The sequence below is a fragment of the Rissa tridactyla genome, chromosome W, assembly GCF_028500815.1.
Source record: "Rissa tridactyla isolate bRisTri1 chromosome W, bRisTri1.patW.cur.20221130, whole genome shotgun sequence".
Taxonomy (NCBI): domain Eukaryota; kingdom Metazoa; phylum Chordata; class Aves; order Charadriiformes; family Laridae; genus Rissa; species Rissa tridactyla.
Window position 1 is genome coordinate 4,731,402 of NC_071496.1, and position 12,936 is coordinate 4,744,337.

A 12,936-nucleotide genomic window follows, 5' to 3' on the forward strand; every position below is an offset into this window, starting at 1 on the left:
CAAACCATTCTGTGATTCTATGATTCTGTGATCTAAAGTGCTGCAGGTTTTGTTTCACACTGTGTTGTACAAGTCATGCTCCAAACCGCCTTATGGAGTTAAGTGTTGCAAGCCTGGGGTAAAACAGCAGCACCGCAGGGAGCAGCGAAGAGGAGGAGAAATGGTGTTTTATTGACAGCAGAAGGTTTGTGCTATGTGGGTTCGAAGGATGGTTCTGCTGCAGACCGAAGACACTGGATCACACAAGATCCTTGGAGGGGTTTGGCTCCTGCAGATCAGCTTGTCTGTGATCTGTGCACGGTGGGACGATAACCTGTTCATTCCAGGTTAGCCGTGACTCATTCCAGGTTAGCCGTGACTGGAGTGCACCTCTGATGGTAGGTGCAGAACCTGTTCCTCCCCGGTGACGGCGTCAGGGAGGGCAGTATCCGGCAGCTTAGGGCAGAACAGTGCTGCAGTACACAGCGATAACTATATTCAATATTGCTACAGTGAGAGCAATTTCCTTCTTTCACGATGTATTAGTATTTTGCCATTTAAGTAGTAAAAATCATGAGGAAAGGACACTGTATTGCTTTGGTAAATAATTACATGAGAGTAATTAAGGTGGACAATATTAATGTCTAAGTTATACATGAAAGTGGTGGCACACAGAGTCCTGGAAGCAGCAGAAAGAAAGCCCCTGTGATACTTGGGAGAGAAATGATGAAGCTGACATTAAGGACAGTGCCGTCTTTTTCTTCCTTTATTTAGTTACTGTGAGATTAAAACTAACTTTTTTTTTTTTTTCTTCAGTTCATCTGTGGGCTCTGCAAGTTGCATGATGGCTCATGCCCCTTTCTTTATGGAGACATAGCCTGGGGTGCCCAGGACTCAGAAAGCCGCCTGCCTCTTACCATCTTGGAGGCCTCACAGGAGTCTGTTCTTAATGAGTAGTCTGGGATTGATTTTGTTTACCAAGTGGAAAACACATGTTCTATTGTTTTTGTTTGTTTGATGATAGAAATCATATTTGTTTCCACCAAAGTGAAATAAAAACAAAAGATCAAAAATTAAATCACTGTTTTTCTCCTCTTAATGCACGTATGGGAATTGCCTGGAAACCGGCCTGAGTCACAGAATTATAGGGCAAAATCCTGAAGTATTGACTCAGAAAAAAAAACCCTACTGACTTCAAAGGGAATGCTGCCTGGATAAGGATTGAAGAGGGATTGTGGAGTCTCAGTAAAACACGGCTTTGGCGGGAATGGTGCGGTCCTGATTAGGAATTTGCAAGATCGAAAACTGGGAAGGGCAGAGATCTACTGGATCTTGCAGCCAGTCTCACGCAGCCAGTGGGAATACTGTTCTCTTCTACACTTTCAGTGCTTCTTCTCAGAGTCCTCAGATGTCCTCTTTCTGGAGGAAATATATTTCTGTACAGTATTTCAGCTCTGCATCTACATACACATGCATACATACATGAGTTGAAAAATCCTCGCCTGTAAGTCAGAGTATTTTCAAAGGAGAAATGCTGACATGTGTTCACGTTGTCTTGAAGAGATTATCTCTGTCCTGTTTACTTCAGGGCTCAGAAACCATCACATTTCCATGTGAAAGATGGCTTGCAAAGTCTGAAGACGACGGCGAGATTATCAGAGAACTGGTACCATCTGATATTTTTACTGAAAAACTCATGAAGGACGGGACACTCAAGCAGATAGAGGAAGAAGTTGAAGACCCATTAGAAGGTAACATAGTCCTAGGAGTAGGTAGGGACCTATTAATCTGATTTTTTCAAATAAAACATGTGGATGTGTGGTTCAGGCAAATGCAATGCTGATACGACTGTTCACATTTCTTTCCCTTCTTGTTCTCTGGCCTCTTTTATACCTGAAGCACTTCTGTGCAATAATGCCATTATTTTCCCATAGGGCATTTACAAAACTGTCACAGCCACCCTTTCACACAGATATAGTTTGCATGTCTCCGCTGATGCCTAACAAAATTCTTCCATCTTGTCTTCCAGGCTCTGCAAACATCTTTACTTCTTTGCCCAACTTCACCTTCCCTTCCTACCCTACCAGTCTGATTTATGCTCCTCTTTACTGTCAAAGTTTTTTTTCCTGCTGCTCTTCAGGTACATATGGACATCCTCTAAAAATTTGGTTGTAGGCAGCCACCGTCACCTCATTAAAGTGTCTCTGGGGAGGAGAATAAATACTTATGCAGCTCTAAGCCCATCTTATAAAGCGTTCACATTCAGTGCTTGGCCCTCCTGGTGACCGAAGCAACTGAACAAGAACCTGGAGAAAGGGAGGCTGAGAGGAGACCTCCTCGCTCTCTACAACTCCCTGAAAGGAGGATGTAGCCAGGGGGGGTCGGTCTCTGCTCCCAAGGAACAGGAGATAGGACAAGAGGAAAAGGCCTCAAATTGTGCCAGGAGAGGTTTAGGATGGATATTAGGAAAAATTTCTTCAACAAAAGGGTTCTTAAACATTGGAACAGGCTGCCCAGGGCAGTGGTTGAGTCACCATCCCTGGAGGTATTTAAGAGATGTGTGGACTTGGTGCTGAGCGACATGGTTTGGTGGTGGTTTTGTCAGTGTTAGGCTGATGGTTGGACTCGATGATCTGAAAGGTCCTTCCAACCTAAACAATTCTATGATTCTGTGGTTCTAAGAACGGAAGTTTCATCCTAAACTTGTTGATTCTTTGTATGCCCAGCTGTTCCTAACTCTTTTTCCTCTAGGACTCCTTTTCCCACCCAAGCTCCTTCTGCCCTTGAGAGAAGTCGTGAACCTCCCTACCTCCTCAGCAGAGCAAACTGAATTCAGATGCCATTTTCATCCTTGGTTTTTACATCTGGCAACAAGATGATTCAACAGAGAAAATAATTTCTCTCCCTGTTTCTTTTCTCTCAGAGTCTGATTTGCATTTACAGTGCACCATTATCAGGGTGGGATTTATATCTATTGTGTTTTCCATCGCCAAGGGAAGAGGTGCCTTGCTGTAAGGAAGGCTGGAGCCTTTGCACTGTGCCCTTAGAGGAGAGAGTTGTGCTCTTTCCTCCTGTTAGGAACTACATGGTAGCTCATGGGAGATTTTTTTCCCGCAGAGGCAAAGAGAGTTTTAATACCAATTAGTCAGTGGCATGGCTGCTAGATGCCTGCATGACATTTTCTTTAACTTACTAACTTCTGTTGCTTTGCCTTGCATTAGTTACCATGTGTTAACTAACCTGGATGACTCATTTTTTCCTTCTAACGGAAAAGCCTTAAAACAAGTTTTACAATCTATGGAACAGGATTTTTGGATAACTGAAGGTTTCTTTTGGCTGGGAGCTAGGGCCAGAGTTTGGGAACTTCTGCTTTAGATATAAAATATCTGGGATGGGAATTTTATCTTCTGCATCTCCATGAGTCCTCATACATCTTGGGCAGTGACACAGCGTAAGTGACAGCAATGGAAAATCAGGTTGTGGTGTTCTGAGGATAGTCTTTCAAGTAGTAAACTACATTTCAGTCCTGAAGGTCTCTAGAACCGGCAGGCAAAAACCAAAGAGGGATTCATTGACTAATTAGACTATATGCATTGCCTCCTTCATTATTAATGTAGCAGTTTTCTCTCAAATATGAAGCTGTAACACTGCAGGACATAATGTGGAGAGGTAAACCAGAAAACCCGGCATTGCACCTAGACTGGTGAATGGTCTCAGGTGATGATCCTGATCCATTTCTTAGGGAAATCAATGGAAATCTGTCATGGACGATGAAGCGGAATAGGCCCTGTTTTACTGGGAAAGATAGGTACAGAAGAAAAAGACAATATAGACATTTTCTTTGATGCTGTTAACATACAAAGAAGAATCCTAACTAAGACTTTGTGCCTTTTCCTCATTTGCATTGCCCTGGTATTTGCAAGGAGGCATTCTCCAAGGCTCCTATGCCACCAGGGTAATCAGCCCCTAATTGTTTTCCTGGTGAGGATGCTTTCAGTAACTGTTTGTTTTCCTTATGTAATTGGGAAAAGAGCAGCAAAACAGGAGTATTTAACAGGTTTAGTAAAGCACATTACTAAAGATTTGATGAGGTTTTATTGGATTGTCATTGAGCAAGCTAAAGAGAAAGGGTACTTAAACAGTACAGCTCCAAAACTTCCTTAATTAAATATTGTCTCAGCAAAAGGACCCACAAACCTGTTCTCTTTCTGTTTGGGGAATTTATAGAGATACATGCCATTAACTCCGGTAGTAATTGCGTATCTGAATCCCTGGAGTTTGTTTATGGAAAGTGGAGTATTAAGAATTCACAACACTGAATCACTTGTTCTCAGATGTAGGTCCCTTGAGCCTCTGTATGAAAAGGTGCTGAGTTCCCTCACCTCTATTGACTTTGCATCCAGTAATCACCATAATGGTTCCTTGCATTTTTAACTGTGAACTATGTGATCAAAGCAGTACACAGGCATTGATTAGATGGAGAAAAGGATGGTCAGCAAGTTTCAGCCCGGTGATTCTCCAATCTGTGGATCCTTACCAGAAACCTGGGAGGATAAAGCATATGGGATTTTAGACCTACAAGAACTGAGTGATGAGCAGAAAGTTTGGGGACCATTTTCTTAGGTAAATTCAGTATACAAGATAGACCTTGATAATTCACCTGGTGGGAAATCGCGTCTCCGTTTCTTTCTGCAGTTCACACGTACAAGATCAGCGTGTTCACCGGAGATATCTACGGTGCTGGAACAGATGCTAATGTTTTCCTAAATATCTACGGAGACCTGGGAGACACAGGAGAGAGAAAACTCAGCAAATCTGAAACAAACTTCAACAAGTTTGAAAGAGGAAAGGTACAGATGCAATGGGTTAATAACACTTTCCATTTCGCAGTCTTTAACCTAACAAGTCCATGACTGTCTTTATAGGCTGAGTTTTCCTATGAGGGATGAATTGATTGATTCCATTTACCATGTTCATTACCTCTTAAAGTGCTTTGTATGGATTGTCAACTGGGTATTACAACCGACCGGCACTGCAGCAAATGGGGTAGATGTTTCTGTGAAGTCACTGATAGACAAATTATGAGCTTGCTCCATATAAACTGGCTTGAATTGTTAGCTGCAGATTTGAGAGTGCACAAAACCTGAGGTTTCTCATTCCCATAGCCTCTGTGCAACTGATTTGCACGTACATAGTATATACCACAATTCACTGCAGAGCATGATAAACTGATGTGACCTAAACTATGGCTGTGTTTGGAAAAATAACTCCGAAAGTTGTAATCTGTACTCAGTCCATGAGTCATATTCACAGCCCCATATGGACATACTCAGATATAATGATGGCAAAAATTGTTTTATCTGCGTTGTCCGTGCAAATCTAACTGGATTAGTGTCATGGTTTAACCCCAGCTAGCAACTAAGCACCACACAGCCACTCACTCACTGCCCCACAGTGGGATGGGGAGAGAATCAGAAGAGTAAAAGTTATAAAAATTGTGGGATGAGATAAAAACAGTTTAATAAGTAAAGCAAAATCTGTGGGTGCAAGTAAATCAAAGCAAGGAATTCATTCGCTGCTTCCCATGGGCAGGCAGGTGTTCAGCCATCTCCAGGAAAGCAGGGCTCCATCACACGTAATAGTGACTTGGGAAGACAAATGCTGTGTCTCCAAATGTCCCCCCCTTCCTTCTTCTTCCCCACCTTTATATGCTGAGCATGATGCCATATGGTATGCAATATCCCTTTGGTCAGCTGGGGTCAGCTGTCCCAGCTGTGTCCCCTCCCAACTCCTTGTGCACCCCCAGCCTGCTCACTGGTGGGGTGGTGTGAGGAGCAGAAAAGGCCTTGGCTCTGTGTAAGCACCACTCAGCAACAGCTAAACCACCCCTGTGTTATCAACACTATTTCCAGCGCAAATCCAAAACATAGCCCCACACTAGCTACTATGAAGAAAACTAACTCTACCCCAGCCAAAACCAGCACAATTAGAAAGAGAAATCTTACTTAGACTTAAAAAACAGGATGTAAAATTCCGGGCATTCAATATTGTAATCGGTTGTGAAAGTGACATTTTGTGCAGCTCCCCTCATAGCAGAATCAGGCTTCAAAACACTTCCCTGCAGAACAGTTTCAGTGTACCAAACACCATCACGTGAGACGGAATGTAAACACATATTGTGCTCTGTAGTCTCCGTTTGCTTTTGTCTGGTAGATGATCTGTTGCGAGCTCGTTAACAGAAGCTACTGCTATTGAACACTCTGCAGGAGGACACATTTACTATACAGGCTGTGGACCTTGGCATTTTGTACAAGATCAAGATTCGTCACGACAATAGCATGTTCAGCCCTGACTGGTTCCTGGAAAAAGTAGAGATCCTGGATGAGACCACGGAGGAGTCGTTTGTTTTCCTGTGTGAGCGCTGGCTCTCTAAAAAGAAAGAGGACAAAAAGATAGAGCGTACACTTTATGAACAGGTACGGTTACGGGTCAAACCCACTGTGATCCCAATCCCCTGCTAGTAATAAACATAAAATGATTGAATATCTGCTTGAAGTCCAAGACACATCATTAGGGACTTAAACTTTTTTGCTTGTCCAAAATGAATTTGTGATTTTCAGACAAGCGCCGAAGGTATGGCCACTCTTAGCCCAGTATCACTAGCTCTCTAATATGCAATTTCAACAGGAAAATCTAGGAGCCTAAGAGAAACTCTTCAGCTGAGAGTCAAATACCTTGCTGATGCACAGTAGAGTCTATTTCCCTGCTGCTGTCCTCGTAGTGCCCACAAAGTAGGTTAGATATGGGTCCCACTATTCAAAGTCCTCAGGTCAAAATATTGGGTCCTTTGACTTCATCCTTGCTGGGCTGGATGGGTTTATCTTTCAGCAACTTCTTCTACCAATGCCAAACATAAAAAGTCTAGTTTCCTTGCTACCACTCGAAGCACCAAATGTTTTTTAGTGAAATGCACTTTCTGCTGGCACATTTGCTGTGGCTTTATCAGGCTAATATAGCTAATTGGAATTCAAGGTACATACACTAATTAAAATTATCAAACAAGATTAATAGACCCCTCTTGCTTCTATACAGTGAGGCATAATAAAGCAGCTGATTATAAGTCCGTTTTATTTAAGGAGTCCACTTTGCAAAATGCAGTGACATTTTAATTGACAGTTACCACTAAAATTATCATCAATGAACTTGGGCCAGACTCATCCTGAATACAACAGAATGGACGTAACAAGAGTTACACCATGGATGAGTATTACCATATGCTCCCTCATAAAATTGCAGCAGACAATGCTAGGAATTCTTGTGGTCACACTTACCCCGTTGCTCGTATTAATTCAAAATGAGGAAAACCTAATCACTTTTCTTCTTTTTTTAATTACGTGGCTGTATGGTAAGAGCCTCACATTTATTGGACAATGACACCGAATGCATCTGCACTAACTCCTCAAATATAATAGATGTTCTGTATCATTCACCTTTGCAGTACTCTCCCTCTTACGCGCTTTGACCTGTAATAGGTTAATTAGTCTGACACCGCAGTCTGTGCCTTGATAAGCAAATCCGGCACTGTCCCACTCATCTGAATTTTCTGTGGCTATTGCTCGCACAGGTAGTAGAGGAAAGTTACAACACACTATTAAAGTCCATTAGGTCCACTATATTTTCTTTTATTATAACACGCATCCAAAATGGCCTGTCAAGGTTACCAATGAAGTAAATGAATGACCTGCAGTAAATCACAAGCCACATTTATTTGAGCTACACTGAACAAAAAGCTACCTGGGGAACTACAGGGATTTCTTCTCATGTTCTTGGAGGCACTTAGGAAGAGCTGACGACACTTGAGCACCCAACCTCATTACCTTCCCATACGTGCCTTCCAACTAGAGCTATGATGGTGAGCGAAACAGCCTGGATGGCTCGTCTCTCAGCCTGTCGAGTCAGGATAGCAATGCAAACCTAAAGGAGAAGAAAAAATCCAGCTTGGTCAAGGCAGCAGAAGAAGGATCACGTGAGCGAGCGCCGTGTTTGGTTGCATGCATGCATGTGCTCTTGGCTTTCAGTGCTTGAGAGGTTGCATTCGTCCTGGTGAAGAGCAAGGAGAGGCAGAACAGCAAATTGCTTCTCTTCGCCTTGTGTTGTGACCGCTTTGGGAAAGGCTGGAACGGTGCTTGTGTTTCTGTGTTTGTTGCTTTTCTTGTACCTCTCCGACCCTAACAGTGAAATAAGCCATGAAGTTCATATCAACTTCAGTGTTTCCAACCCTCTTCTTTCTCTCCTGTGGAAATTGGTGATGCTGTAGCTTGTCAGAATTAACTTCTCCATTGTCAGCAGACGTACGTTCTCCAGGCAGTGTGGTGCTTTGGACAATGTGACAATATCGTTAGGTGGGTGGGTATTCAAGGGGACGCTCTTTTCTATTGTGGTGAGGTGAAAGGCACAGGGGCCCCCCAGCCAGCTGCAATACCCAAATCATGTTGCCTAAAGTCAGATGAGTGTATCCACACCACCCAATGTGGAAAAGGAGCTGGTCAACATCATACATAGGGGTTCCCCAGAAAGAAACCCACGGACCTGAAGAATCATACTCCCTCTTCCTCCTCCTCCACCAGCTTCATTGCAGACAGCACTTCAGAGTGGGGAGAAGTGACAGTACCCTCTGAGCGCTGGGGTATGATAGAGTTAAGGGAAGAATTTATGCAAGTTTTGTATAATTTTGTCTGAAATGTCCTTCAAAGGATCCAAAGCCCTTTGCAGTGAGAAGGACCGTAGTCAGACACGCTATCACCAAAAGAGCCTCCCTTGGATTGTCAGAGGTTCTTTTCCACATGATTCCTTAAAGTAACTTTTGTTGCTGATATCAGTTCTGGTTTTGCTCCTATATCTCTTTGACCTACTCAAGATGATGTTTCATGTAGCGTATTGGATCTGAATTACTAAAGAAAGCTTTGAATTTCCTGAGACTTTATTTGTCATGCTTAAGCCATCTCCCTTTTTCAGGATCAAGCTAGTAGTGCCTCATCACCAAGGATATTTGTTTAATATGAATTTAAATGGTTTATTTTAGAACCCTCCAGGTTTTTTTTCCTTACAACATGTAGCTGCATCACAGCAGCTGTTGGGTTGGGAGGAGAGTGGGATACGGGGGGCTGAGCAAGAGCACAGATAGGTCTCTCGGCTCTCAGAAAACAAACTTCGACTGAGAGGGCTCAGGTGAGTTTGTTCTTTTCTAGAAAGTGGTCTGTCTTATAACTGGGCAGGGGAGGAGGGTCTGCGAGCGCTGTTGCTGAAAGATAGGGAGCCCATAAACTCTGGACTGAGTTTTCCGCTCAAATAACAGATGGAAACAGTTGGTGGCTCCAGTGCAGAGCTTCATCTTTAGGCTCTGGTTCCTGAGACAGCTGTTTCTGGATTGCATCTTATAAAAAGTGAAACATGCCGGACTGTGTCTGAAAGGCCAGCTTTCCTGCAGAGAGGTTAGTCATGCTCAGCTGCTGCTGATATGAAGTGGGAATGTTGTGCAGGTTTTATTTCTGTCCTGGATGTGAAGGAAGCCTGGAAGATCAATGTCCATCAGCTGAAGTAACCTTTGTGGAAAACGTTCCCAGTCCGTCGATATTTTCTTATAATTCCATTACCACACAGGCTTTTTTCGCTGTATTTATATGCCTTTTGATTAACCACCCTTGTGTTCTAGGAAAATCTTATCATCTAAATTGCATCTACAGTTTGTTGTCATCCTACATGGGGTCTTTTATCTTTAGATTAAGATTTTGGATGTATGGTTAAGATACTGTGTTGTAACAAGTAACTGGGCAGCAGCTGAGTCACAGTCACTGTCTGTATACGTGCGCTTAGTCCACAGCAAGTGCAAAATAATTACACTTAAACCTCCGTGGTAAGCCAAGTGTAAAATGATGTAATTTGGCTTAGGAGTTTTAGATAGCTTTCACTGACATGGTCCAAGGGAACTCACAAATGATTACTGCAGCTCAGCTGAGGCCCAGTAGCTTGTTGCGATGTGATACCTGGGTTGCGTGTCCCACGCCTTTAAGTTGTGAAGTAGACATTTCTTAACCTGCTCTGCAACCCATGTGTCTTGGGGCAACCCTTCTTTTGTAATCCCATATTGTCCTCAAACGAGAAATAAGTGATTCCCATGTTCCTTCTGATATTACTTCTGTGGTGAGACAATGGATAACATCTGCCACGTTGGCATTCCATGTAGTTTCACAAATAATGGGTAAAACATCAGCATCTCCCATGAGAACCCCTCTCCAGCAGAGCTAGGATAGTTCCCATCATCCCCATTGTGCCAGGGTGGTCTTTCTTCTCTGAGTCCTGGAGCTTGTCATCACCACTATCTCTGTTGCAGTGACATGGCCTCATTAAGGAAACTGCCTCTTGAAGGAATGTCAGATAAGATGGGCTCTGTGAGCCAGACAGCCACCTCCTGAGATGGATAAAAGGCCATCTGTTAATTACTTGATTAAGGGAAGTGGTATTGGGAGGTGCCTGGGAAAGGGAGCGACAGTTCGAGCAGCCCAGTTCTGACTCTGCCATGCTCAGATGGTGAATACCTTTGAGGGACAGGAGGTGGTGTGAGGATGGAGCACAGAGGAAGGTCCTGTTGACTAGGTACCTGCATGGATCTGAACTGGCAACCCTGCTCCATGCTGGAAGGCAGTGCCGGAGATGATGTGGTCTACATCCCAACGAAACCCAACCCCCTGTCAGGGGGACACATGCCCTCAAACAGCCTGAACTCTGAGCAGGGACTCCAGGAAGCAGGGGGCAAAGGGACGTGGCCTGGAGGACCTGTGGTGTCCTGCTGTGGCCACCTACCCTGGGTTTTGCATTCTCCCATGTTTGAAGAAGTAGAACTATGGAGTCCCAGAGAAAGAGGGAGACAATGAAGAGGTGAGATAAACACACTAAAGGATCATTTTTCTAGTTTTTAAAGGAAAGAACAGCAAATAGTGTTTCCTGCCGCCTGGCAGCAAGCTACTCTATGTCTCTGTATCCATTATTTAAAGTGGGAAATGATAACAATTTCTCACAGTTCTCATTTTTCATGTAGGTGTTTCAAGTACTTTGCTTGAGGATGCAACATCGGTTGAAAATGCTGGTACTTCTGTGAACTTAGTCTGTCACAGGAGAACAGGGTAAAAACCGTATGAAAGAAAATTTTGCCCCCATTCAAAATATATTTTATTTAAAAGAGGAGTCTGGAGCTGTTCTAAGCATGACGCCTCAACATATTTTTATAAAATCTGTCTTGCCTACAGCTAAACCCTTTCTCCTGCTAATAGCAGCAGCTCCAATGGTTATTTTGTGAAGAATGCACTGCATATCATTATGCTGATGTGCACACTGAAATGTAAATTATATCAGAAAGGGGAGAAAAAGTCTTGCCTAATCTTCAGTTCGTGTTGTGCTGGTACACAAAATCCTCAGACTGGGGCTCAATGAATCTCTTTGGGTTCTGCTCTGTCTCCAGAGGTAAGAACAGATTTGGTCAGCATGAATTCATGCCTTCCCTGATATTGCACACACATTCTGGGCTTGATGTGAGCTCCTAGTGCAACCCCCACCCCAAAAATGTTGTTAGTTATCATAAAGCAAAATTAGATGTCAATTCCGGATGATTTGAAAGCCAACCGTTTTTTGCCAAGGTTTATAAACTTTTTTTTTTTTTTTTTTAAATCAAAAGAGCGATGATGAAGCCACGCTGAGTTTCAGGTCTGTGACGAGGCAAGTTTCAGAGCTCCGAGTCTTGTCAGAACGGTTTGAACAGCTCTGCACAAATGTTCTGAGAAATCAAACGAGTATTCAGCGTCTAATTCTGCACCACCCGCTCGGCTTACCCAAATGAGCTTTTGGAAAGCACTTGAAAAGCAGTCTGGCACTTCCTCCCTTTTAACAGCTGAACTGAAATTTCTGAAAACCACAGAAAAACCTGCTAAGTCCCAAGCCTTGGCCTGAAGGGTTTTCTCTGAATTGCTATTACTATGCAATATATAAAAATATTGTGTGACCTACCTTTATTCCTAGTTTGCCTGGATTTGCAAAGGGATGCTGAAACCCTGAGCAGCCCCATCGATCACAGCAATCCTTTAATGAAGCACAAAGAACATTTGCAGTTGTGCTGGGACATTCAGTCGGCGGTGGTTTACCTTGGAGTCAGCATAGATTTATTTGCCTTTATTGAACAGTGAGCGTAAGATCGCTCTGGTCTTATAGTCTATTTAAGATTTAGGTGCTCGGTCTCATCTTCAGGAAGGTCTCCTGGTGTAAATAAAGATCCAAGCCCTTTGCTTGTTCTGTTCTCTATGAGGGAGAAATGTGGACTGGCAGCCAGCAGGGTTGTCCAGGGAAGTTAACCCTTGATGAATTCAGTCCCAAGCGTGCACGGGAAGGTAGTCTCCCATGCACATTTGTGGCCCAATGCAGCATGGTGTTATCCCTTCTCCGAATGAGTCCAATGGGATGTGGACCTATTTAGCATACGCAACTGCTGCCTCTGATGGGATGAGTCCCTGGTTTTCTGAAGTCTCATGTGAATGCGTGCGTGTGTGGGTTTTCTGATGATTAAACCCCTGTTTGTTGCAGTGATCCCGTACCACATCACCGTCACGACGGGCACGGAGTTTGACTCCAGCACCGACAGCCGAGTGTTCATCATCATCATGGGTCCTCAGAAAGTGCAGACGGAGAGGCTGTGGCTGGATCTCCCAGAAGAAAAAGACGAGTTTGCAGATGGCTCCGTAGAGAAATTCTCTGTTTGGGGCCTAGACGTTGGAGAGATCAAAAAAGTGGAGGTACTTCGTGAATGCAGCGCAAGCACTGTGTTCATAACTATATATGAAATATGTGGACGAAGAAAACACATGTTCCTGTTATTCTTAGCAGTGAAGGAAAGGCACTTGGGTCTAAAAGGAA

At 43.5% G+C, this 12,936-nt stretch overlaps 1 protein-coding gene across 1 annotated transcript in view; it reads left to right on the plus strand.

Annotated features, from left to right (window-relative positions):
* LOC128902103 (lipoxygenase homology domain-containing protein 1-like) overlaps positions 1–12,936 on the plus strand; it is a 153,412-nt gene that overhangs the window by 94,205 nt on the left and 46,271 nt on the right. Inside the window, exons 29-33 of the mRNA XM_054184480.1 lie at positions 1,568–1,730; positions 4,675–4,829; positions 6,246–6,455; positions 7,882–8,005; positions 12,607–12,815. Of these exons, the coding sequence (XP_054040455.1) occupies positions 1,568–1,730; positions 4,675–4,829; positions 6,246–6,455; positions 7,882–8,005; positions 12,607–12,815 (861 nt within the window). The remainder of the gene's footprint in view (positions 1–1,567; positions 1,731–4,674; positions 4,830–6,245; positions 6,456–7,881; positions 8,006–12,606; positions 12,816–12,936) is intronic.